Source organism: Chrysemys picta, chromosome 9 (genome assembly GCF_011386835.1).
Source record: "Chrysemys picta bellii isolate R12L10 chromosome 9, ASM1138683v2, whole genome shotgun sequence".
NCBI lineage: Eukaryota > Metazoa > Chordata > Testudines > Emydidae > Chrysemys > Chrysemys picta.
This window is the reverse complement of record NC_088799.1, coordinates 3718485-3742002: the sequence shown is the minus strand read 5'-3', so window position 1 is coordinate 3742002 and position 23518 is coordinate 3718485. Positions and strand designations below refer to the sequence as shown.

Genomic DNA, 23518 nt, shown 5'->3' with positions numbered 1-23518 from the left:
TTTCATCTGTCTTACTAGAGTCGGTTCTTGGGGCGGAGTTGCTCCCTGGGAACAGGGCGTTGGTGTACAGGCTGAGATTCCTGCAAGAGGGAATTGTCTGCATGCCACTTGCGATCACCTATGTTCCATGGCTGTAAATAGACATGATTCTGTGTCACTGATTTCTTCTCCAATAGGAAACCAACCTGCAGGAGCTTGGTATCTGCCCCTGCGGGCACAAGAGGGGAGAGACGTTTTTTTAAGAAGGGCCAGAGTTGCAAAGTTTGGATCCGGATTTGAACTTCCCCCAGGGTGTATTGCATCTGGGTTTCTGGCTTGTCCCATTGCAGAAGTAGAATCTAGATCTGAACTTTGCTAAAGTAGGGGGGTGGGGGGGTTGATCGGTTCCCAGCCCTAGTAATTTAGACTTTGCTTATGTGTGGCCAGATTAGTGCAGGGAGTTGTGCATGATGGTTCCCTGCATCCTCCAAGAGCCAGGCACGGTGGTGACTTCAGCCCTCTAGGCTTTCACGCCAAGAGGGAAAAGTTTGTACTGGGGCGATAATTAATAGTCCAGCCTTAACATGTGCAGTGTTAACTTGCGTGGCAGCAGGTTAATGAGCCTCAGGCCTACACATTCAGTTATGGTTTATAATCACTGAACTCTGCCCTGCATCTCCAATGTTCTGCCTTTCATGTCTACGCTCCTTATTGTCCTGTCTTTTCATGGGCACTCTTAGAAGCCGGGAAAAGCCTCACAAGCCCAGTACGGGGAGGGTGTCCTGGATCTCAGTTGTACTGGCTCATCCCGTTTTGAAAACGTAGGGTCCCTGGGATCCCTTGTGGACACTAAACCGATCTGCTCCAGCCAGCAGAACATTCGTTATAAATATGTATTTATGAAACAAGGAATCTCTGGGCGATCGTGCATGCGTGACTTTCGGTAAGCGCTGGTGAAAGGTGCTTTCCCTGGATGCTCAGGTCTCAGCTTATCGACAGAGCAGGTACATCATGGGCAGAGACAGGTGTGTTCCCTGCCAAGGTGTGCCTCACCTCTGACCTGGAATTGCTCCTTGAGGGCCCTGAAAGGATGGCGGAATTACTATCGCCCTTTCTGGCTTTGGTGCCTCATGTGAGGCTCTCAGCAGGTGATGGTTGTGATGGTGATTTTATGGGTGTGAAGCTCTCTCCACAGAGACTCATCACCTTGCTTCATGGAGGCTGCTTCTCCAGCAATTCTGGCCTCAGGGCCACTCCTGCCATGGAGCACCTTAGAAAGACAAGGCAGGTGAGATAATATCTGTTATTGGACCAGCTTCTGTTGGCGAGAGAGACCAGCGACATGGCTCTGTGTAAGCTCAAAAGTCTCTCTCTCTCTCACCAACAAAAGCTGGTCCAATAAAAGATATCCTCTCACCCACCTTCTCTCTCTCTCATATCCTGGGACCAGCAGGGCTACAACAACACTTCCTACAAGGAGCTCCTCGGCAGGCGTCCGGCAGGTCCATTCCCATTCCCTGACACTGGTCTTTCACTGAAGCCAACTGTGCTCACCTCCTTGCAACCAGGTCTTCCTCAGAGGCCAGAAACGTCCCAGAAACCATTGCACTGACTACTAGGACGCCTACTATCAAGTGTCACAGGAATGGGGGAAGAGACGCAAAGGATGTTGGGACCAATCAGAGGAGGAAGAGGCTGAGCATGAGGGTGTGTTACCACAAAGAATGCAGGAAAACCCCCCAGGTGCTCCTGCCCCAGCTATCCGGCATCCGAAGCTTCTGGGGCTGCTGTGTTGGGACTGTACCAAGGTGATACAGGGAAGCCGCCTTCCAGGAGAGTATTGCCCCATGGGGTTGACAGCTCCAACCTGGGCCTGACCCTGCTGTGCAGCGATGCTGTATATATCTGTGGAGTGGTGTCAGCCAGAATGCCAGACATGCAGAATGTCAGCTGGAAAGGGAGGCCGTGCCCTCCACCTACACAACAACTTCCGTTCCTTTGATACACGATACACATGAGCTGCACTCACTGGGGTGGCCACCTGTCCCGCCAGGGGTGGGGCCGTCTCGCCTCCAGCACAACAGCCCCTGTTTTTACCCTGGGCCCATGGGCCCACCAAGGCTCAAAAATGTCCTTAAACAAAGCTGCTGCTGTAAGAAAGGGAATTTCCCTCCACGGAGTGGAATTAATTGCTCCCTGACCTACTACCAGCTGGGGATGCCTGCAGCCACTCCACCGCACCCCCAGAAGCTTTAGAGGGATAGACCCCTCTCTCTTAAGAGCGAGGTCTGCTCTAGGGATCTGAGTAGTGGACCGGGAACTAGCATCTCATGAGCTCAGCCTCTGACACTGTCACCCTCTGTGACCTTGGTCAAGTCACTTCCCTTTGCTGTGTCTTATTTTCCCCACCTGGAAAATTACGGCAGTGATGCTTCGCTGCCATACGCAGATGGTGTGGGGGTTAATTAGTTAATGGTCGTGACATGCTATGTGGAGAGGGACCCAAACCGGAATCCCAGATCCCCAAACTCTGTGAATATTGGGGGGGGGGATTGTGTCTGGATCTGAGCCGCTTCATTCAGTCCCCTCTCTATGAAATCAGTTTCACACCTGGAACTCCAGAACCTTCACCCCCTCGAGCTGAAGGGATGCCTGGAGATGAACCTCTCTAGCATCATTTACAGTAATTGCTAAGAGGTGCTGTGTGTCTGGCCCCAGGTTAGCAATGGGAGGCTGGCTTGGAGGCTCTCTCTCAGTGATGCTAATGGCGAGATTGCAGCATTCCTCAAGGCATACCCCCGTTTCAAGTCCATGTCATTTTCAGAGAGTTCCTTTAAAGCTGGGGAATATGCCCCCATTATGCTGTTGTGTGACTAGAAAAAGGGGATGAAGTTGGGAATGCCTCCAGAACAGGGGGCCTCCCAGCAGCACAGATGGTGGAATGGCTCTGTGCTGGGTCTCCAGCCAGCCCCCAACCTTGGGGTCAGAGAAATGGAGAAGGGGGCTTGGCTTGGCTATTCTCGCTATTTTCAGCTGCAAGAAATGGCCCCAGGGAAGGGAGCCCTTGACCCCCTGCTGACACTGGGGCCTGATGGTGGTAGGAAAATGGGAACTATGTTTTGTGAAAAGTATCAACATTTTTTTGGCGGGGGGGGGGATAGTTTTCAGTCCCCCACCCTAGAGCCTCCTTTTCCCCTTGTTCAGTGGCAAAAAGGCAGAGGGAAGACCCCCAAACTCAGAAAAACTGGAAAATATGTCCAGGATTTAATTGGAAAAATAGGAAAACAGGGGTGGGGTAGGAGGGAACCCACAATTTTCCACATAAGCAAACCCAGCTGTACTGTGGACTTGTCCCCCAAATCTGGAGGGTGGCTTCAAGCCAACATGCCTTTCCCCTCACCGAGAGCTGCAGTAGGTTCCCCTCAGCCACAGAGAGAGTCTGAGTGAATCAGGGCATAGAACCCAGGCGTCCTAATACCCAACGCTCTGTGGTAAGCACCGGAGAATTCAGCCTCCTTCCCTGTGCGATGAAATACTCCAGAGCTCACTTGAAACACGCTTTTATTCCAATCCAAACCCTCACGTGCACTTAGACAAAACATCTTAATCTCTGTGCACTAGGGGAGTGTGGGAGGAGGGAGAGCCCCACAGCTGTCTGTCTCTCCCAGACTCAAAAACAACAATGCTGGAGTGACACCCTGCATTCTAACCCACCTACACACATACCTCCTCCGCATACCCTTATGCCACCTAATTAATGTGAGACTCCAACTGCAAATCCGTCCCGCAGACAGATCTGCTATGCCCTGGCTTCCTTCGCGCTTCTCTAAGGCATGTGCACTCTGCCAGCGGGGAAGTATCATCCCATTGCCAGACTGTGTGACAACGGCCTCTGAGATGTTGTGACCAGCTGGGATATCGCAGGCTCTTCTACCCTCCAGCGATGCAGCCACTGAGTTTTACCCTCGTCACAATTGCCTCTTTAATTCCAGCCTGCCATGGTGAAATGTACCAGCCGCAAAATGGGCAGCTGCCCCGCATCTGAATTCTTTGCTCCCCAACATGATCCTTTTTCTCCCCTTCTACCCAACAGATTTTCTTCAAGGAAGGGTAAGTATGTTGGCTGGATGGCAGCACTGTGTGAATTCCACAAGCCGAGCAGCTCTGCCTTCAGGAACGAGGCCTTAGCTGTCAGAGGAGGGGGAAGGCCATGAAGAATCTCACCAGGTGGTCGAGGTACAGATCACAGTTGTCCGTAGTGGTGGCCTACACTTCCATCTTCCAGCCAGGACTGGAGTAGAAGCGTCCAAAGTGCGTGGGACAAACTGTTCCAGCCCTGTTCTGTAGGCGAAAAGGTTTGGCTAGATTGGAAGAAGCATCCAGATTTTGGCCATTGATCCCAAATTCACAAAACTCCGAACCTTTGGGAGTCTCCCCAGCTGTAGCCATGAGGGTTCGGAACATTCACGGCCCAGGCTGTAAGATGCATGGCACTTGTTCAAATCCCTAAGGAAAAGTCCCAGAAAGTTTCTAAAAGGGATGCAATCGCTAGTTGCTGTCTTTCAGATGAGATACAGAACCGTGTTCCTGGACCTTTTAAGATCTTGTCACACTTCTTACACTTATTCATCTTGCAATAGTGGGACTGTTTTCAGTGTGAATGACAGTTTAAGGACTATTTGATTGCATTCTGTCCATGTGGGATGGCCACCATCTTGGCCAACAGCAGAAGCATGAATCTCTACAGCTTTAGCTAAACTGCCAGGCTCGGTAGCTGAGACTGTAACAGACTCTCCTCCTCTGAGCAGGTCTTGTAGACAGCCTTATGTCTGACAGGGACAGAGCCCTTGACTTCAGTCTCTAGAATTAATTGCCAATCCCCTCTTGCTCCCCGAACGCCACATATTGCAATGTTAGCTGCCTGGACTTGGCCAGGGCTCAGGGCTGCAAGTTTACGGGATTCACAATTCACAGATGTTAGGAACTATCAGGCTGAGTGTGGGTGGAGACTGTCAAGTTTTAAATAGCTTCCCTGCCACCCTGGCACAGACAGCAAAGAAAATGTTTCCACATGACACACTTCCAACCAAAATTTCCTACGAGGAAAAATAAAAAGCCCAGTTCTCTGCCTCGGAAGAGGGCTCCTGGCCTTGGCTCATGAGGTTGGCATTTGTGCTGACATCAGCACCTTGCAGGTGCATTGTGGGTAGGTGAGTTGAGGGTCAGTTCCCCCCCACCCCCCGCTTGAAGATGCAATCCTGTTGGTGGATAGATACGTGGACGCTATTTTTTCCTGCTGGAATCCATTTTAATTTAGCTCCTGATTCATATTTCATTCATTCTCCAAAACCACAAAACCGGGATAGGTTTACAGCACGCACTATTTGAGTGAGGCACGGAGGGGGTGAAGCAGTGGCAACAGAGCAGGTTGTTTCCCTGGTACGTTTCCTGGTGGTGAAAAATAAAAGCTTGTTTTGTTTTTCTTGATGGGGATCAACCTGCTTTTTATCTTTTCCCTTATCAAGGTTAATTTCCTCCTGTGGACTTGACTTTGCTGTTGTTTCCAGCTGCTTGTAACAGCCTGGATTTATTCTTTAATTCCTTCCTGGGAAAGTTTTTTTGTTTGTTTGTTTGTTTTTTTTAAATATCCAAGTATATTGCAACTCTGTGTGGGAGAGTTATAAGAACTATAAAAACATACTGGGATTTTAAAAATTCCTTTTTTAAAAAAGGAAAAGAATCCTAGAGAAAAATTGAAAATTTGGTTTCATTTTTCTTTTGATGGGGTAAAGGAGCAAGAGTTCAGAGTTAAATTTAATTGAGGAATTTCCCTGGGTTTTTGGTCGTTCAGCTTTTGAAACCGTGACCACAACGGAAGGTTTAACTGCAGAGAGAGACTGACATGAAAATTCCCCTAGGCAACTCTGTAAACATGTTAGCCCCAGAGGTGGCCGTGAAAGCACTCAGAGCAAGATCCGATCTGAGCAGGTGCAGCACCTAGCGCAGGAAACTCTGGCCATTCGGAGGCAAAGTTGACCGACGAGTACAACGGTTTGCAAAATCCCAGAGCTGCCAAAATTAACCTCTGAGGTCACCATGGAAGGCAACCAATGGCCAGCGAGATCAGAAGTTCAGAGATGCCCGAGATGAGTTCTCGACAACAAGTGTGGCCGATGTGCACCAAAGATTATTAAGGATGTAGAGAGGAGGGGGAAATATCTCTGCAGAAGATGCCCAGCTGGTAAGGAGTGACTGTGATGCTCAGGGTCACTTGATGAATCCCATTGGCCAAGCCCCGGGAAGACCCCACCCATTTGCAAGTGTAAAATAAGTCTCTAAAGTTCTATCTCTTGTATCACTTGACCTTATTGCATTTAGCCTGCTGGCTTTATATATATTTATTGGTTTTGTTGTGTTTATCCCTGAAAAGGGAGCGGAGGAAATGAATTTTGAACCTACACCATACACCACCTTGCAATATTACCCTGATCCCTGCATGCAGCGGTGAGTTGGAGTGTGACATAAGTTTCTCCTATCGCAGATTTGATCCGAGTGCCTTGTGTAATTATTATCTTTTCTGCTAGCGTGCGGTGGCAGCTGGGCTGCATGGGGGAAAAATGTGCCACTCGCTTCATGCTCGGTGAAGCTGATTATTATTTTTGGCTTTCTAACTGGTTATTGTTTAATTATAGGCATCCGTTTAAAATATCTCCCTTTTCCCCTTTGGCTACAGAAAAGAGATCTGATAAATAATGTGAAAGCCAACAATATTTTTGCCTTGCGCTTGGGGTTAGACTATTACTGTACTTTGAGAAGTGTCAAAAGTCCTTTAATTGTACATAGATTTATTTTTTAAATGAAAAGGCTCCTGGACAGAACATAAGCATTAGTAGAATACCTCGAGTTCTGGGTATTTAAAAGACGAATCAAGTAAGTTGTGGAGGAGAGCCAAACTGTAGAAGTTTTTTGCTATCTTTCCGAGATAGTCATTTCCAAAGAATATTTTTGTGCGCTGCTTATTCGTGAACATTGTGGCTTAACAACAACTCTTATTTTTAGTGGTGTTAAGCTGTTTTTATAGCTTTCCAGATGATAAAAAAGCATGTCACAGAATGGGGTCTCAGTGTATCAGATTGTTTGTTTCTTCTAAGAGGCGCTTGCTATATTTAAACATGCAAATGACATGCAGACGGTATTTTTCCAGTCATAAAGCGAGGAGAGGTGAAGTCCTTTCATTGTGATCTCTTGTGGAGACACTCCTTGAAGGATAGCTTCTGTCTGGATTATGAGAGCCTGTTGGCCAGATACTCCAGGGTTAACTCATCCTTCAGCGCTTTGCCTAATGAAGGCTGCTTATGTTGCAGGGCTGTCTGTTTAAGTAAGTGCTTGGTTACTGTCACATAACCCAGGGGATTATAGAAGCTTTGTGATCTCTTTTTCATTAACAAGATTTGCCATAATGTTTTTCTCTTCCCCTACTCCACGCTGATACGTACCCAGGGCTTGCTCCATGTGATGAGCCCTGTGGGCAGTGTGGAAAACTGGCAGGGGGAGAGAGAGAGAGCGCCTGAGGTTTGGGGGAAGGAGGAGGGCTGGTGGTGAGAAATAGCAAGCACTCCTTGGCTGCGCTGCCTTCGTTGGGGAATGTGGAACATAGCAGGAGGGTATTGGTTTCCCCTGTGAAACCTTCCACAACAGAAGTTGTATTGCTCTTGAGACAAACTCCGCCAAATTCTGATCTCCATGAAATCTGTGCAATCCAACTGACCTCAATGAGGGTGTGCTTGGTGCGAAAGAAATACAGTGAGAGTACCGACACGGGGAGAAGATTTCTGAAGATCGCAAAGAGCTCTTTAATCTATCAGACAAAGGCAGAAGGAAATCCAGTGCCTGGAAGGCAAGGCTGACCAAATTCAGAGTAGAATCCAGGAGCAAATATTTAAAAGTGAGGGTAATTAATCTCCGGAACAACTTGCCTACAGATGTGGTGAATTATCCATCACTCAAAATCTTGAAATCGAGAATGGACATCTTTCTAAGATGTATGTTGTAGTTCAAGCAGAAATTCAGGGCTTCACTGAGTGAAGTTCTCTGGCCTGTGTATCCAGGAGGTCAGTCTGTCATAACGGCCCCTTCTGGCCTTAAAAATCACTTTAAAAGCAAATCCTTGGTCTGTAGCTTGTGGCCCAAGCTTTGCGCCTTATGGTCACACTGAATGTTTGCAGATAAGTGTATAAATAGTGTGGGAGGAGGATGCAGGGTGATTTGGGACTGGTAATGTGATATCAGGTCCACAGCTCAAGTCCAGCCCAGGTGAGTCATGCCCACAGGTCGTAACCATCTCATGGCTATTTGCATGGAACGAGAGGTGAGCTCGGTCCAGTTCCGAGTCTGCATTATAAAAGCCACCCCTACCATTGGCCTCTGTGTTGACAGGCTCAGCAGAGAAGCCAAGGTCTACATCTTTTTCCTTCTCGTTCCTCCACGAGGGGCAAGGCATGTTGACTGAACGCAGAGTGGGCACACTTATCTTGCTACTGCCTGAGCTGTGCTGATCCTGTGGGTCAGAGGACGTAACAGGATCTTTCATAGTGAAGCTGTTTGGGATTTTTCCAGTGGATGTTTTCTGTTGGAAAATGCTGCTTATGAAATTGAAATGTTTCACGGGAAGTAGCTGTTATTAAATGTTTCATTTGGATAAGGTCAAAGTGCTTCTTTTTGACCTTTCTAGGAGGATGATATTATTTATATAATACACAGGAGAAAATCAGAATGAGACAGTTGGAAGGAAGCATTTTAACTGCAGTGAAATAAGACGATGCTTCAGTATCGTTGTTTTGATATTTCCTAAATGAAATCCTGGGGAACTTTCGTTCTGATTTGTGACGAAGGGAAATTTCAGAATGTCAGAATTTCCCCCTGAATGGAAGTTCCAAGTTACAACTAGCTCTACTTCATGAACCCCCCCCCCCCAACCCTTTTTTAATAAACATATTTAGTGCTAAGTATGCAAATCCTGCTGCAGTTAGAGCCGTTTCTCACTTTGATTTAGGGCATTTTCTTAAACACGACCTCCTTGTTCCTGGGTGGTGGGGCGATTGTGGCACAGGTTGGTGAGGGGACATGTCAAAGGTCAGACAGTCAGTGGCAGAGCCTGGAATAGACCCACACGTCCTCTGATTGCCCAGGACAGCGCTGGCTCTCCTAGACCACTCTGCTTCCTGTCCTACCTTCCTGACGCTCTGGCGAATACCCATCTCACAACACTTCTGAGGCCATTTGCCACTTGCTAAATGCAGCAGGTGAAACCGAGAACACTCGTGGGTCACAATAGCAGAGATGAGCTGGGCTAGCTGCAGCAAATGGACCTCCGTTGATGAGCAGAATATATTGCTATGAGCACTTCAGTGCTCCGTGACCTGAGCTCATGGCCTGGATAAAGAAATGGACCCTTCGACTGGACTATTCCCTGTGCAATAGTGAAGACGTCCAAGGTAGAGCGTGTAAGTGGGTTGCAAAAGGAGCAGTTAGCAGAAGAGGCACGTGGCTAAATTGTTTCATGATTTCCCTTGAAAGGATAAGATCCCAATGGCTGGTTAACGTCAAAACCAATTAATTCAAACCATAAAATAAAAGCAAGGGTTCTATTTTTGTTATATTCCAAGAGAAGGTTTATAAAGAGTCTCTAAAGATAGTTCAGCTCTCTGACCCAGATCCAAGGTACTTAACCACATGCATAACTTTAAGCACATGATTAGTCTCAGTGAACTATCTACTCATTGTAGTCAATGGAACTACTTGTCCATAAAATTACATGTATTCTTAAGTACCTTCCTGGATCAGGACCTTAGATATACTAGTAACAGGTACGACAGAAAACCTACAATAGTTGTGAGTCATCAAATAATCTACTTCTCTAAAGTAGATGGGGGTTCCACCTTTCAAGAAGTGTCTGCCTAGCTGCAGTTGAAAGCTACTAATGTAAAACCAGGAAGGCACTGTAATTATGATCAAAGTCCCAATGCTTGGAGCTATATAATTAGTCCTTCTCTCCAAGCCACTTTTTTCAGCTTAAGTCTAGCTGGGGGAGTGATGTTTACAGATAAGTCACTCATGTTTTTGGAAATGACGGTCATTAGACTGTACTTTACCTAGAAACTCTGCTCCCTTTGGATTATGTTTTTCTTTGTAAGAGACGCACCTGTTAGGAGAAACAGATTAACATCCTGCCTGTCCTCACATCTGGCTCCCTCTTTGCTCATGTGAGTGCAAAATCTGTTGTCTCAAAGTTTCTGATTGCTGGCATTTCGTAGGTATATACTGGAGCAAACTCACCCTTGGTGTAATTCCATTAACATGAATGGACTCATCTACAAACTGCTCTTTCTTCTTTCATTTTAGGCCATATAAATCATACTGCTGATTGGCTTAGAGCCCACCCTTATAAAACTCTCACTATTGCTTGGGCTTGAGAAACAGTCCTTGAATCTCATTGATCACTTCTAACCCCTGTTGAGTCTATGTCAGAAATATGGTTTCTTAGGTTTGGTCACAGTATTTTTTGACCGAAAGACAGTTATATCTTGAATTTTTTTTTAAAAAGAGGTTAATGGAAAAATCTCCTCCCAAAAATGTGTTAGGGTGCATGGGAGAATGAGGAGGAAGAGTTTTAATAGCTTCTTTTAAATGAGTGACCATGACTTAGGTTCATGGATTTCAATTACTGGAGAGATGTGGTCTCAGCACAGGCCTGGTAACCAAAACTCCTGCGTTTCTTAGATTCATAGACGGGTCCGTTGTGATCATCTAGAACACAGTCCGGAAAATGTTCCCAAAATAATTCCTAGGGCAGAGTTTTTAGAAAAACACCCAGTCTTGAAATTGAGCTGGGATAGAGAATCCACCACGACCCTTGGTAAATTGTTCCAATGGTTAATTACTCTCACTGTCAAAAATGTGCACCTTCTTTCCAGTCGGAGTTTGTCTAGCTTCAACTTCCAGCCATTAAATCATGTTATACTTTTCTCTGCTGGACTGAAGAGCCCATTATTAAATGTGCCCCATGTAGGTGCTTATAGACTGTGATCAAGTCACCCATTAACCTTCTCTTTGTTAAGCTAAATAGATTGAGCTCCTTGAGTCTGTCCCTAGAAGGCAGGTTTTCTATTCCTTTAATCATTCTCATGGCTCTTCTCTGAACCCCCTGCAATTTATCAACATCCTTCTTGAATTGTGGGCATCAGAACTGGACAGTGTTCCAGCAACTTTTGCACCAGTGACAAATACAGAGGTGAAATAACCTCTCTGCTCCTACTTGAGTTTATGCATCCAAGGATGGCATTAGCTCTTTTGGCCACAGCGTCACTCCGGGATCTCATGTTCAGCTGATTATCCACTACGACCCCCAAATCTTTTACAGAGTCACTGTCTCCCAGGATAGAGTTCTGTAAGCATGGCCTACATTCTTTGTTCCCAGATGTACACATTTACATTTAGCCATATTAAAATGCATATTGTTTGCCTGCCCCAGTTTATCAAGAAATCCCGATCACTCCAAATCAGTGACCTGTCCTCTTCATTATTTACCACGCCCCCAATTTTTGTGTCATCTGCAAACTTTATTTAATTCTAATCATTACGTCATGTGTGTACGTGGACAAGTAGTTTAACTTCTTTGCTGTAGCTCCCTCACGCGTGGAATAAGAAAACAATGTTCCTATACGTGTTTGCCAAATAGAAGTGTTGTGAAAGTTAATGCTTATAAGGTACTTTGCAGGTGAAAAGCCCTATATGTAAGTGCTCATTATTATTCACCTGGGGTAATAAAACAGAGATTTCCATCTTTGTGTAGGAAGGAGGCCCATTTGGATCAAAAATGCAGGCCCCACCTTGTAATCAGGGACAGCCGAGAGTTATGCACAGCACAGAGATGTGTGCTGAGTCCCTGTCCAGTTGTGAATCAAAAGGAAAGTTATTCATTCAGTGGACCCATAGTCAGGGTCAGCCCTAGACCAAATGATGCCCCAGGCGAGAAGCGTCTTCAGTGCCCCTCCCCTCAATTTGTTAAACTTTTGAATATCTTATTTTGTATTGCATTTGTAGCCTGTTTCATGACTTTGAGGCACAATTTGCATGAATGATTTATCCTTGTCATATGAGACGATAAATTTGCTAACAACAAAAACAGCCCTCCGAGCCCGGTGCCCCCCAAGCCCGGCATCCCAAGCGGTCGCCTGCCCCTAAAACTGGCCCTGCCTGTACTAATTCTGGCACAAGTCACTCATATTTCTATTTAAGACAAGTTGAGTGATATGATGATGAACTGTTGTCAGAATAATATTTAAACATAGTATCTGAAAACAAAGTCAATCCCTCACGCTGGCAGACAGGGCTAATCGGGTTCCACAGATTTCTTGCTTGTAGACAGTGGTACTCCTTACTGCTCACCTTAGCATAAATACTACTCTGTGAGGGCAGAACAATCCTCTAACCCGTCTGGTATCCTGCTTGTGACAGTGGCCAAAACTTGCTGCTTGAACTGAAAGCACCAAACCCAAAGGAAGAAAACCACAGGGCTTGTAATTAATGTCTATCTGACAGCGCCTGCTAGGCACTAGGTGCTTTCCAAGCATGGAAGGAGGACGGTGCCTGCTCCTGATGACCAGGGTGATCAGACGTCCTGCTATTAGAGGCTTTGTCTTATATATGCGACTGTATCCCTCCCACGCCCGAAAAAAAGTGTCCTGATTTTTCACACTTGCTATGTGGTCACCCTACTGCTTAAGCCCCTGGCCAAAACTGCCAGTGACTTCAATCAGAGCTGGACTGAGCTTGCTCCACAGAGGTGAGGGGTGCAGGAGAGCTGGTTTTCCTGATCCTTCCCTCCTACTCCCCCCCCCATGGGAATTGCTTGAGTCTGAAGTCTTATGAGCCCTTGTCGTTTGTATTCTAGCCAGTGTAACTGTGGGGGCTGTTCTCCTTGGTAGAAGTCTTGAAGGTCTGGTCAAACATTCCCAGGGCACATCACCCACCGCTGCAGCCAGATTTGCATGAGAGTTCACTCTTGGTTGTTACACTCAGGTGAAGATTTGGCCATAGGTGTCACAACAGGAGCTGCTGGGTGGTGAAAACTTTTGAAATCAGGTCCTAACTCTTTTTAGATCCTTATACCAGTAAATTATTTGCCTTGATAATACCCTGTAGCAGAGAGTTCCACAGGTTAACTGTACACCGCATAAAGAATCCAGCGAAACCTGTTTCAGTTGGTCACTCTAAGAACTAATAAAAATCAGTGTGTTAGCTGAGATGACCTAACAAAGGGGGAACACAAATGAGTGACAGGACAACTTTAGGCTCCTGATGTCGATGTTTTCTTGTATAGGTTTCACTATTGTTTTTTAAATGTTGAAGTCCGTTCATTGAGTTACCCCCTTCTTCCTGTATTGTGAAAGTGCAACAGAACACAAGATAGGTCTTCTCTGTACCAGACATTATTGCTAGCCTTGCTTCTCTTGAGAAGAATAAATCTTTAAATAAGCTTGATCCTTTTTAATTTCTCTGTTTATAGAAACCCCGCTCTCTCTTCCTGTCCACCCACCCTGGTTTTGTATTGCCCTTCTCTGGACCTCTTCTCTCGATGTTAGGGAGACATTTTTGTGTGAAGGATACCACATACTTTTCATAGTCATTGCCAAAGTACTTCAAGTTTTTGCCTTAAAACCTCGCACAAACTGCCCAGAATGTAGTAAGAAGGTGCCAGTCTGCTTGGAGATCTCTCTTATGTTCCTAAAGGGATTAAAGTGGAACTGAATTGTGTGTTGTCTCTGTTTTTTCTGGTTCTAAAAGGGGATGGATGGAGAATTTATAAAGTCTTTGGGGTGGTCCTTTTTGCTCTGGGGAGAGAATCCTTGATTCACGGGATCCTCCCCCACCTTTCCACCTCCAGCAAGGCTGAAAAAATTAATGAATCAGACACTCAATGGCTCATCTATTTAGATGTGCTCATGATGTTCATGATAAATTCCATGAATATAATCCCTCATTTATTTAAGGGGGGAGGGATAGCTCAGTGGTTTGAGCATTGGCCTGCTTAACACAGGGTTGTGAGTTCAATCCTTGAGAGGGGGCCACTTAGGGATCTAGGACAAAATCAGTACTTGGTCCTGCTAGTGAAGACAGGGGGCTGGACTCAATGACCTTTCAGGGTCCTGTCTAGTTCTAGGAGATAGGATATCCCTGCTAATAGTTAACTTGCCATGTCCTCTTTCTGCAGCCACAATGATTTACAGCCCCAGATCAGTCTTTTTTAGCTGCAAATAAAAGAAAAAGCCCAGGTTTGGGCTGGATTTGTTGGATGACCACTGTGTGCAGTTTGGAGCAAGGTGGGGAATCCACACAAGTCCTGTTCTGTAAACATTTCTATTCGTATTAGGTTTTACAGCGGTTCTTCTCCTGGCCCCCCACCCACACCTTCCCTGTGTTCAATGTTATATTTGTATTCTTGGAAATACCCTCTCAGACCCTTCAGAACAGTGCAGGCCAGATTTACAAATGTATTTAGGCACCGAAAGGGGCGAATGGGCACCTGGTGCCATTTACAAAAGTGCCAATGTCTCTTAGGTGCCTAAGTCCCATTGGAAGCCAATGAGAGTTAGGTGCCTAACTCGCTTAACAGTTTTGTAAATCCTACTCGGCTTCTTTCTGCATTTTTAAGTGCCTAAATACCTCTCTACGTCTGGTCCCGTGCGCTCAGAATTTTAACAGGGGCTGCTGGGGACTGCACCGCTGCTACAATGGGGATCCCGAAAGGGAGTCTTTCCTTTAAGATGTGGCTCTTCAGGCTAGAAGAAATACGAGACATGGCCCAAATTACTGCCTGAATTCGCCAAAGCCAGGAGAAGAAAGCTGGGCCTGTAACATATCATAGAAGAAAACCAGCAGGTGTGTGACCTTGGACTCAGACTAAAATACCAGCAGAAAATGAACCTGGCTTTCCAGGGAAATAGAACATAGATGGGCCAAGTCACTTCAAAACATACTCAGGTGTAACGATGCCACACGAGGCAGGGTGTAGAATGACTGGCTCGTGTGTGGGTCTGCATGCTGCTTGCTTAGAAAGTGCCCGATGCTGCCTCTCTTACTGTGTGTTAGCAGTACCTTACTCTGCAAGTATTAGTGGGCAGTACTTGTGGAGGAAGGTACTCCACACCCTGGGGCAGAATTCAGCCCAGATTGATTGCCAGCACGGCACCAAATACTGGCTTGACTTCCTCCTGACTGACTGACAATGACAGCTGGTCAACGCTTTTCCCATTTAGATTTTTTTTTTTAAATGAATTTGTTTGTTTACATTAAAATGGCGATAGAAAAAGCCCCTGAAAAATTCTGATGCAAATGAAAATATTTTTAATGTACCAATTATAATAATAATTGCAACTGTTTTGGGGTGTTCTTTATCAGCTATAGTACACATCAACAAATTTGAAAAATGAGGAAGAAAAATATTCATTTTTCCCCCAGCTCCAATGATAAAGGGTTGTTAATACTCATCTTTTTTTCTGTTTACATCATTTACTTATGTAACTTCATGTATATTCTAAATACCTGATGGTATCACTGGCCTTCTTGCTATGACTTATAACAGACTCTAGCCCCTTGCATAGAGACGCAGGACTTCTCTGTTATTAGGTGCTTGACCCTCGCACGTGGTACTATATAACTATTGCTGATTCATGGTTAGTAAGTGGATTCGGTTAGGTCCCTTTACATATGAGGAGCAGCTGCCTGTAGGGAAAAACCCTGAACTAAATTGCAAGTGTTTAAATATTCTCATTCTAGACAGCAAAATAAGAATACTTTAATATTTAAAAAAACAAAACAAGTCTTCTCAGGGGGAAGGCTCCATCGGCCATGGGGATACAGCAATAGATGCCCTGGCACTAGCCACAAGCACGTTGAAGAACTGCACAAAATAGAAGTTGGCAACATGTAGCTAATCTGAACATCACACGTTTGAAATGTTCAGCTGTGTGTCATAGATCCTAGACAGCTAATGGTGATTCTCCTGTGGTGTAGGAAGCATGCTCCTGTGCTTTTGGAGCAGAAGGATCTGGGTCCCATCCCTGCTGAGTGGTGCGTAGCTTAGTGACCACCAGGAAGTCTTAGTTGCAGTATTGCCAGCCATAAGCATTCCCAAATCATGAGTCAAGCACTTAAGTCATGGGATCAGCTTATAAATCATAAGATTTAAAAAAAAATGTGGTGTTCTTTGCATTTGCCTTTTAACTTTTGAACCTTTTGGGTTCACTTTTGCAAGCTTTTCTCCAGCACCATGAGGCAAGAAACTAAATCAAAGCTGAGAATCTGGTGTATTCACATGATCCCAGGAGCTGGTGCTTTAAGAAAAGCACCAAATATCATGAAACTCACCATAAGATTGTGAGAGTTGGCAATACTCCAGGTGTCTACGGGTTCATTGTGATAGAGGGGTCCAGTCCTACAAACACATACTACCAGGCATAGTTGCAGCAGTGAAGGAATTGGAAGCCCTTCAGGTAGCATATAGCAGTACACTGACAGAGTTTGTAGCAGGTAGCTTGCTAATTAGTTCCTGAAAACCCTCCTGCTTTTACTCCTCTTTTATATTTTTGTCCTTCAGGAGCCTGCACCAAATGTAACAGAACATCTTATTTTCTGTTGTCACCTACCAACTAATGGGAATAATTTTATTTTGGTTGGTTTGTTTTTATCGTCCAAAGCACATTGGATTTCAGCTCATTGGGGTGGGGAGGGAAGTCAGCTAAGCGGAAGAAGCCAGCTCCCCTGCACAGAATAAAATGACAAGAAACAGAATCGAGACCTTGCATGTACCATCTGCTTTGCCGGTGTTTGTTTTGCATTTTAATAATGACACACCGGGAGGCAGGAAGCTATGTTTTACAACTTCCCTCTTCTACTGAGAGATGGGAATTTTCAGCATTATTTTTATAGCAATTCAGTGTGACCAGGCAAATGTGAGAGAGGCAGTTAAATAAACCTCCTGAACAATTTACGGAGCCAGGAATTTGTGTGACAAAATTCTGAAAAGCAGGTGCCTATGGGAGCCAAAGTCCTACCTGGCTCAGCTTACAATGTCAGAACGCTGTGAGCAGGGGACGGTATAAGCTGTATATGTGATGTTCTGTGTCTGGGGACTCTGTCCCTCTCTCCTAAGATTATATGTATGAGGCCAAATGCCCCGAGTCCATATATAATGTGACAGTGCCAAGAACCAAATGTAGCCAGCATGATTTCACCTGCCATGCTTCCTTCATGGCGTGGGTCCCCTCTTTATACTAGGGCATGATGTCATCTCTCCAGCCTGTCACTCTGGCCTTCTCATTGCCACTGAATTTAGAGAATGTCTGTCTTGCGTGACCTGGGATGATAACAACTCAGCACCTGCTGTCCAATGTGCTCCAGTATCTCGTGTCCTCACCAGCGTACAATCTGCAGAACTTCAAGCACTCGTATAAACACAGCCTGAGATTTGCTTCAGAAGGGGTCTAGTCGCGGCGGGGGAATTACTGTAAAAACGTTCCACACTGGGTGGAATGTATAAGTCACCTAGGGCAGTGGTTCTCCACGACCGGTCCGTGGACGGCGCCAGGCCCTGAGATCTCCCGGACACAGTTTAGGAAGGCAGCAAACCGGTCCCTGGTATCAAAAAAGTTGAGAAACACTTGCGTAGGGAGTTTCAGAGTAGTAGCCGTGTTAGTCTGTATCCGCAAAAAGAACAGGAGTACTTGTGGCACCTTATGCATCCGAAGAAGTGGGCTGTAGTCCACGAAAGCTTATGCTCTAATAAATTTGTTAGTCTCTAAGGTGCCACAAGTACTCCTGTTCTTTTTGCGTCGGGAGTGTCTCCTTGGAAAAACAGGGAAGACGCTGCCTGCAGATAATCCACTCTGGGTTTTGTACTGAGCTCAGTGTTGGCTGGGACAGGATCTGGGGGAATACACGGCAGGAGCAATCCGTTAAGCCCACACTGTTTCCCTGACAAGTGGCGTTCCCATCACCCGGGTCAGAAGAGAGTGCTAAGGTATACAACAGGATAAGGAGGCAGAAAGGAGCTTTGTGGCTCTAGCTCAGTGTCCGAATTGTTTCCCTTCAGGCTTTTGGATGAGTTTATTGCTTGTGAAAGGGCCTGACCAGAGGGACCTGGAGGCTGATCTTACTTGGCCAATGCACCGGTACACAGGCAGTAGCAGTCTAAGCGTCTCCCACAGGGACCTGCCAATGTGCAACACAGCCTCCTTGGCCTCCAGAGGACACATGAGCTGAGGCTGTGACTTGGGTGACCAAACAGCAAGTGTGAAAAATCGGGCTGGGTAATAGGACCCAAAAATCGGGATTGTCCCTATGAAATCGGGACATCCGGTCACCCTAGCTGTGACTGAACACATGTAGGTCAGGCACTAGGCGTAGTCCTCTGCATTAACCAGTGCAACGTCCTCTGCAGGCCAGCTCAGCTTGGTCTTGACCCTACAAACACTTACACAACGAAGCGCTCAGTTTTATGCACTCTGAGTAGTTCCAGGGATTTCAGGGTCTGGGTATGCTTTTGCAGGACCAGGTCACGAGTTGTAAGTAACTGCACAAAGTAAGAGGGGTGGGGCTTGGGCCTGGGCGTGGGCATGGAATGGGCTACACGCTGTATAGGGCATGTGAAATACTTTGGGAATTTCCTTCAAAAGATTCCATAGCAATGTCCAATTTTTAACAGTGCAGTGATTCCAGCAGAGCTTGTCTGTATAGATCAGTGGTTCTCAACCAGGATACGCGTACCCCAGGGGGTGCACAGAGGTCTTCAAGGCGGTACATCAATTCATCTAGAGATTGGCCTAGTTTTACAACAGCTCCATAAAAAGCACCAGTAAAGTCAGTTCAAACTAACATTTCGTGCAGACAATGATCTGTTTATACTGCTCTATATACGATACACTGAAATGTAAGTACAATATTTACAATTCAGTTGATTTATTTTATAATTATATGGTAAAATGAGAACGTAAGCATTTTTTCAGTAACAGTGGGTGCTGGGACACCTTTGTATTTTTGTCTGATTTTGTAAGCAAGTAGTTTTTACGTGAGGTGAAACTTGGGGGTACTCAACACAAACCAGACTCCTGAAAGGGGTACAGGAGTCTGGGAAGGTTGAGAGCCACTATATAGACTGAGTATGTGTTTGTGTACATTAAGCAGAGGATTACAAATACCTGATGTTGTCTTCTTAACTAGAAGCTATCTATTAACCATAGATCCAGGACATAAACTACACGTTAATCACGTGAGAATTCCTGGCTCTCACTCCTTTGCTGGGACCGGATTGTGCTTTCTGAGACGTTACATTTATACTACGTACATTGGTGTATACTGTGACTCTCCCTGCCCCAATACACCCATTATTTAACTGGGTGTGTTTTTTACTGCAAATAAATTTCCTCTTCCTTAACCCTGTTATTCTTTGGGATGAATATTTCATTGGTCTTTAGTCCGCAATAGCTGATAGTTCAGGCCCTACCACGCTCACAGCCATGAAAAACATGTCATGGACCATGAAATTTGGTCTCCCCCCTGAAATCTGGTCTTTTGTGTGCTTTTAGCCTATACTACACTGATTTAATGAGGGAAACCAGCGTTTCTCAAATTGGGGGTCCTGTCCCACAGGGGAGTTTCAGGGGATCACAAGGTTATTCTAGAGGGCTCGTGGTATTGCCACCCTTACTTCTCCACTGCCTTCGGAGCTGGGCAGCTGGAGAGCAGCGACTGTTGGCTGGGCGTCCAGCTCTGAAGGCAGCACCCTGCCAGCAGCAGCGCAGAAGAAAGGGTGGCAATACCATACTGTGCCACCCCTACTTCTGCGCTGCTGTTGGCGGCGGCTCTGCCTTCAGAGCTGGGCTCCCAGCCAGCAGCCGCCGCTCTCCAGCCGCCCAGCTCTGAAGGCAGCGCCACCACCAGCAGCAGTGCAGAAGTACGGGTAGCAGGACCACAACCCCCCCTACAACAACCTTGTGATCCTCCCCCCCCCCAACACAAACACACACACACACACACACACTCCAGGACCCCTACAATTACAACACCGTGAAATTTCAGATTTAAATAGCTGAAATCATGAAATTTACAATTTTTAAAATCCTATGACCAGGAAATTGACCAAAATGGACTGTGAATTTAGTAGGGCCCTGTTGATAGTTGCTCCCTTTTATCCACATTATCCTGTATTTTAAAAAAGACAGCAATAACCTCCCAGATCCAATGGGCAGCCCCTCAGGGCCGTGCCTATCCTGATTTGAACCAGACACTGTTGTAATTTAGCTGGAGGTGTCTGGTTCTCCCTTTTCTATCCACTTTCAAATGTCACCAGTCTCCACTGATGGAATTGCACAGTGTTAATGATGAGCCAGTTTCAAGTAACGTGACTATCTTGCTGAAGATCAGATGCAGTTGGCTGAATTGTCTTTACACTAAGTACAATAAATAGTTTCCTATTCTGCGTTGTGGTCTGTGTGTGTGTGAGAGAGAAAGACAGAGATAGATGAATGAAAACTGAGGAATGCTGATTGCTAGAAGAAAGCCTGGAAATGTTAACAGTACACCCACCACGAGTGCTGAATTCAATAGTCTGCTGTAAGTGCTGCAATCGGGTGACTGCTGTGCTCACAAAAAAGTGTCAACACTAATGACAGGAAAGCTTTAAAAGGGCTGAGGTTTTGTTCAGAAAAGCACCTGAAAGTTTGGGTTTTTAGCCAGACCCTATCAGACCTGTCAGGTTTGCAAATCTCGGCTCTTGAAATCAATGGACAATTGTGATGGTTGCATGTACAAAGTAGACATAAAATTGTACTCCCGGTTATTGGCAGGGCCCTATACTTTTGAAAATAGCCCAGGAAGTCTAGCCGTTGGTTTTTTTTAACTTTTACTATTTCCTGTTGCTCCAACGATCAGTTTAATAAGAAACACAATTGTTGTAATTTTTAAACGGTTCTAGGCATTTTAAAAAAAAAGCTAGCCCCCTTGACAATGTTTCTTTTGTAAATGGGTGAATTTTGTGTCAAAGCCATTCTGTGATCACAGAACACTGCCGCGTAGTAGAGATCTCTGAGGCTCCTCTCAGGCTTGCTGGCTGCTTCTAGGTGCACTTATTGAACTGTCTGGTGCAATCCATTATTAAAGACGGATCAGCAGGTTGCTTGTTGATGTGGAGTTAAGCGCTTGCCCAGAGGCATCGAAAGACGATTCCTTTTGATTTTAACTGTCGCTGTAAAAGAGTTGTGAATGCCATTGTTATGAGGAACATTAATGTGTGACAGCTCCTTATTAAGCAGTGATGTCCCAGGAAAAAGAATATCCACACATGGCCATATTCTGCATTGATTCCACCCTATGTTGGATAAATGCAAGACAGCCCAGAAGTCGCCCCACTGTATTTTAGAAATGTCACCAGGTAACTATGTTAATTGCAATGACTTGGGAGTCCATCTTGTCTCAGCTCTGTATCCATAAACCTTCTCTGCCTATCCAGACTGCAGCACAAACAGTTCTTCTACAATCAAGTCTAAATGCTCTTTCTGCTCCCTTGTTTGCAGTGTTATTGGAGCTGTTTTGGTCCCAGGATATGGGTGAGATATAAAGATATTGTCCCCCTCCTCTGCTAATGTCCTTCTTTCACCATTTCCCGGGGGAGAATAGGAAGGCAATTAATTTTCTTAGAGCTGTGGTGTAGTAACAGTTTGTTGGGCTACCTAGAAAGCGGCTGACCTATCCCAGGGCTTCCAGAACCAGAAAAGAAAAAAGTCTGTATGGGTCAGGGAAACAATGCAACATGGTGTTCAGTCACAGTGGGGCTAGATTGCCTTGATGGGAGCTGCTGGGTGCTTCTGAAAATCTGTCCTTTATTTAGGTGCCTAAATAGGCGCTGAGGTCATGTTAAAACCTGGTTCCTTTTGTGAGTGCTGGGCATTGAAAAATCTGACTCTGTGCTCTTGAGAAACCAGCCCAGTGGGTGCGTGTCAGGTCACCGGCCTTGGCGTGGCTAGGTGGCGCTGGTGCATACGTGTGTGTTGCTCTGCTAAAAGGCCTGTTTGGAGCAAGGTTCTGGGTGGAGGTTCCTGGCATGCTGCAGAGTGTTTTGCTTGCCTGCTCTGCTCTGCTAAGCACTGCAGGACGTCGTGGGAGAAGGCCTTTGTGCCTGCAGCAACACTGGGTCATTTCCAGGCAAACAGAGAGCTGGAGGTAGAGTCCTTGCATGATTAAGAACACAGCTTAGGTGCATTAATGGCTGCTACAGTTTAAATTCCTCTTACTTTTGTCTCTTGTGTGGCAAGCAGTGTTTCCTTCCAGTCTGCAGGAGTATGGTCATGATGTGGTTAGATTTAGGGCCCATTAGGGACCCAGTGCCAAGCAGAGGTTGAAGCTTTAGGAGTGCCTTTTCTTAGTTAATTTACAGAGAGATACAGTAATGCAAACTCATGCATTTGGATTTAATTTAGGGGAGAGCTCTGTGTAAGTCCATTTCATACTGTGCTGACTTTGCTTACCTGAAGTTATGTTGCAGTCTAAGCAACTGTTGGATTTAGTACCTGGCCTGATTGATATTTATACCCAATATGTGGCCATGTTGTGGCATTGCATTGGCTTGGGACTTAATTTACAATACTGTTTGCAGTACACTCTTTATTCCATATTTGTGGATATTACTAATGCTCTCCAGTATCACTGGGTACATTGCATACGTAGGACCAAATCCAGTGCCCCCAAGGGGCTTAATGGGAGTAGTGTGTGAGTAAGACCTGGGTAACACTGAGGAATTGGCTCATTGTCACTGTAATTGCTTCAAATGGGGAAATAACAGGTGGAGGCTAAACCTAACTAAAACAGACAAATATATGTGGCTCAAACAAAACGTCCTTCTGTTCTTTTTGATGTGTAGGACCATAGCTTCTAGGAGCCCCGGTTGTGGATGAAAACCCCCCTGTGCTAGGCACAAAAACAAACACAGAACAAAAAGATGGCAGCTGGGCTATAAAGCTTCTGTTGTTTGGGGAAACCCTGCATAACTCATGAGGATCTGTTTCCTTGGTGAGAAATGCAGGCCCCAAAAACTAATGGCAGTAACACAGGAGGGTCTGATAAAGGGGTTCTTATCCCTTTGTTCTATGGGCAAAGCTTTCAAGACTATAGCCAAAATGTTCTAAGTTGGGTGCCATATTCAGGGAGGTAGCAATGTAGGAAATTGTGTGTTCTTGGCATCTCTGAAACTTGGGCCATTTATTTAGGTGCTTGACTATGGATTTCAGTGCCCTTTTAGGAACTCTAGTTGAAAATATTAGCCTAGGGTACCAAACTGTGTATCTTGAAACAGGATCAGCATCCAGACAGCTCTTACAAGAACACAGACCGGGAGGGCAGTCCCCTGCTATCACAGGCAAGGCCCTCCTAGAATTCTGTTCGTATTAGATTTATAATCAATTTCTGCTAAAACCCTGGAGCCACAAAC

At 45.7% G+C, this 23518-nt stretch overlaps 1 protein-coding gene across 10 annotated transcripts in view; it reads left to right on the top strand.

Annotated features, from left to right (window-relative positions):
* Positions 1-4174: 4174 nt before the first annotated feature.
* The window catches only part of TP63 (tumor protein p63), a 138737-nt gene continuing 119393 nt past the window's right edge, over positions 4175-23518 (top strand). For 3 of the 10 annotated variants that reach the window (XM_065557516.1, XM_065557508.1, XM_065557517.1), the window contains exon 1: positions 22053-22254. In XM_065557516.1, the coding sequence (XP_065413588.1) occupies positions 22136-22254 (119 nt within the window). In that variant the 5' untranslated portion in view covers positions 22053-22135. Of the gene's footprint in view, positions 4216-6370; positions 6484-21622; positions 21642-22046; positions 22255-23518 lie in introns of those variants that run through there. The other 7 variants (XM_065557509.1, XM_042843866.2, XM_065557511.1 and 4 more) reach the window with 7 other exon arrangements.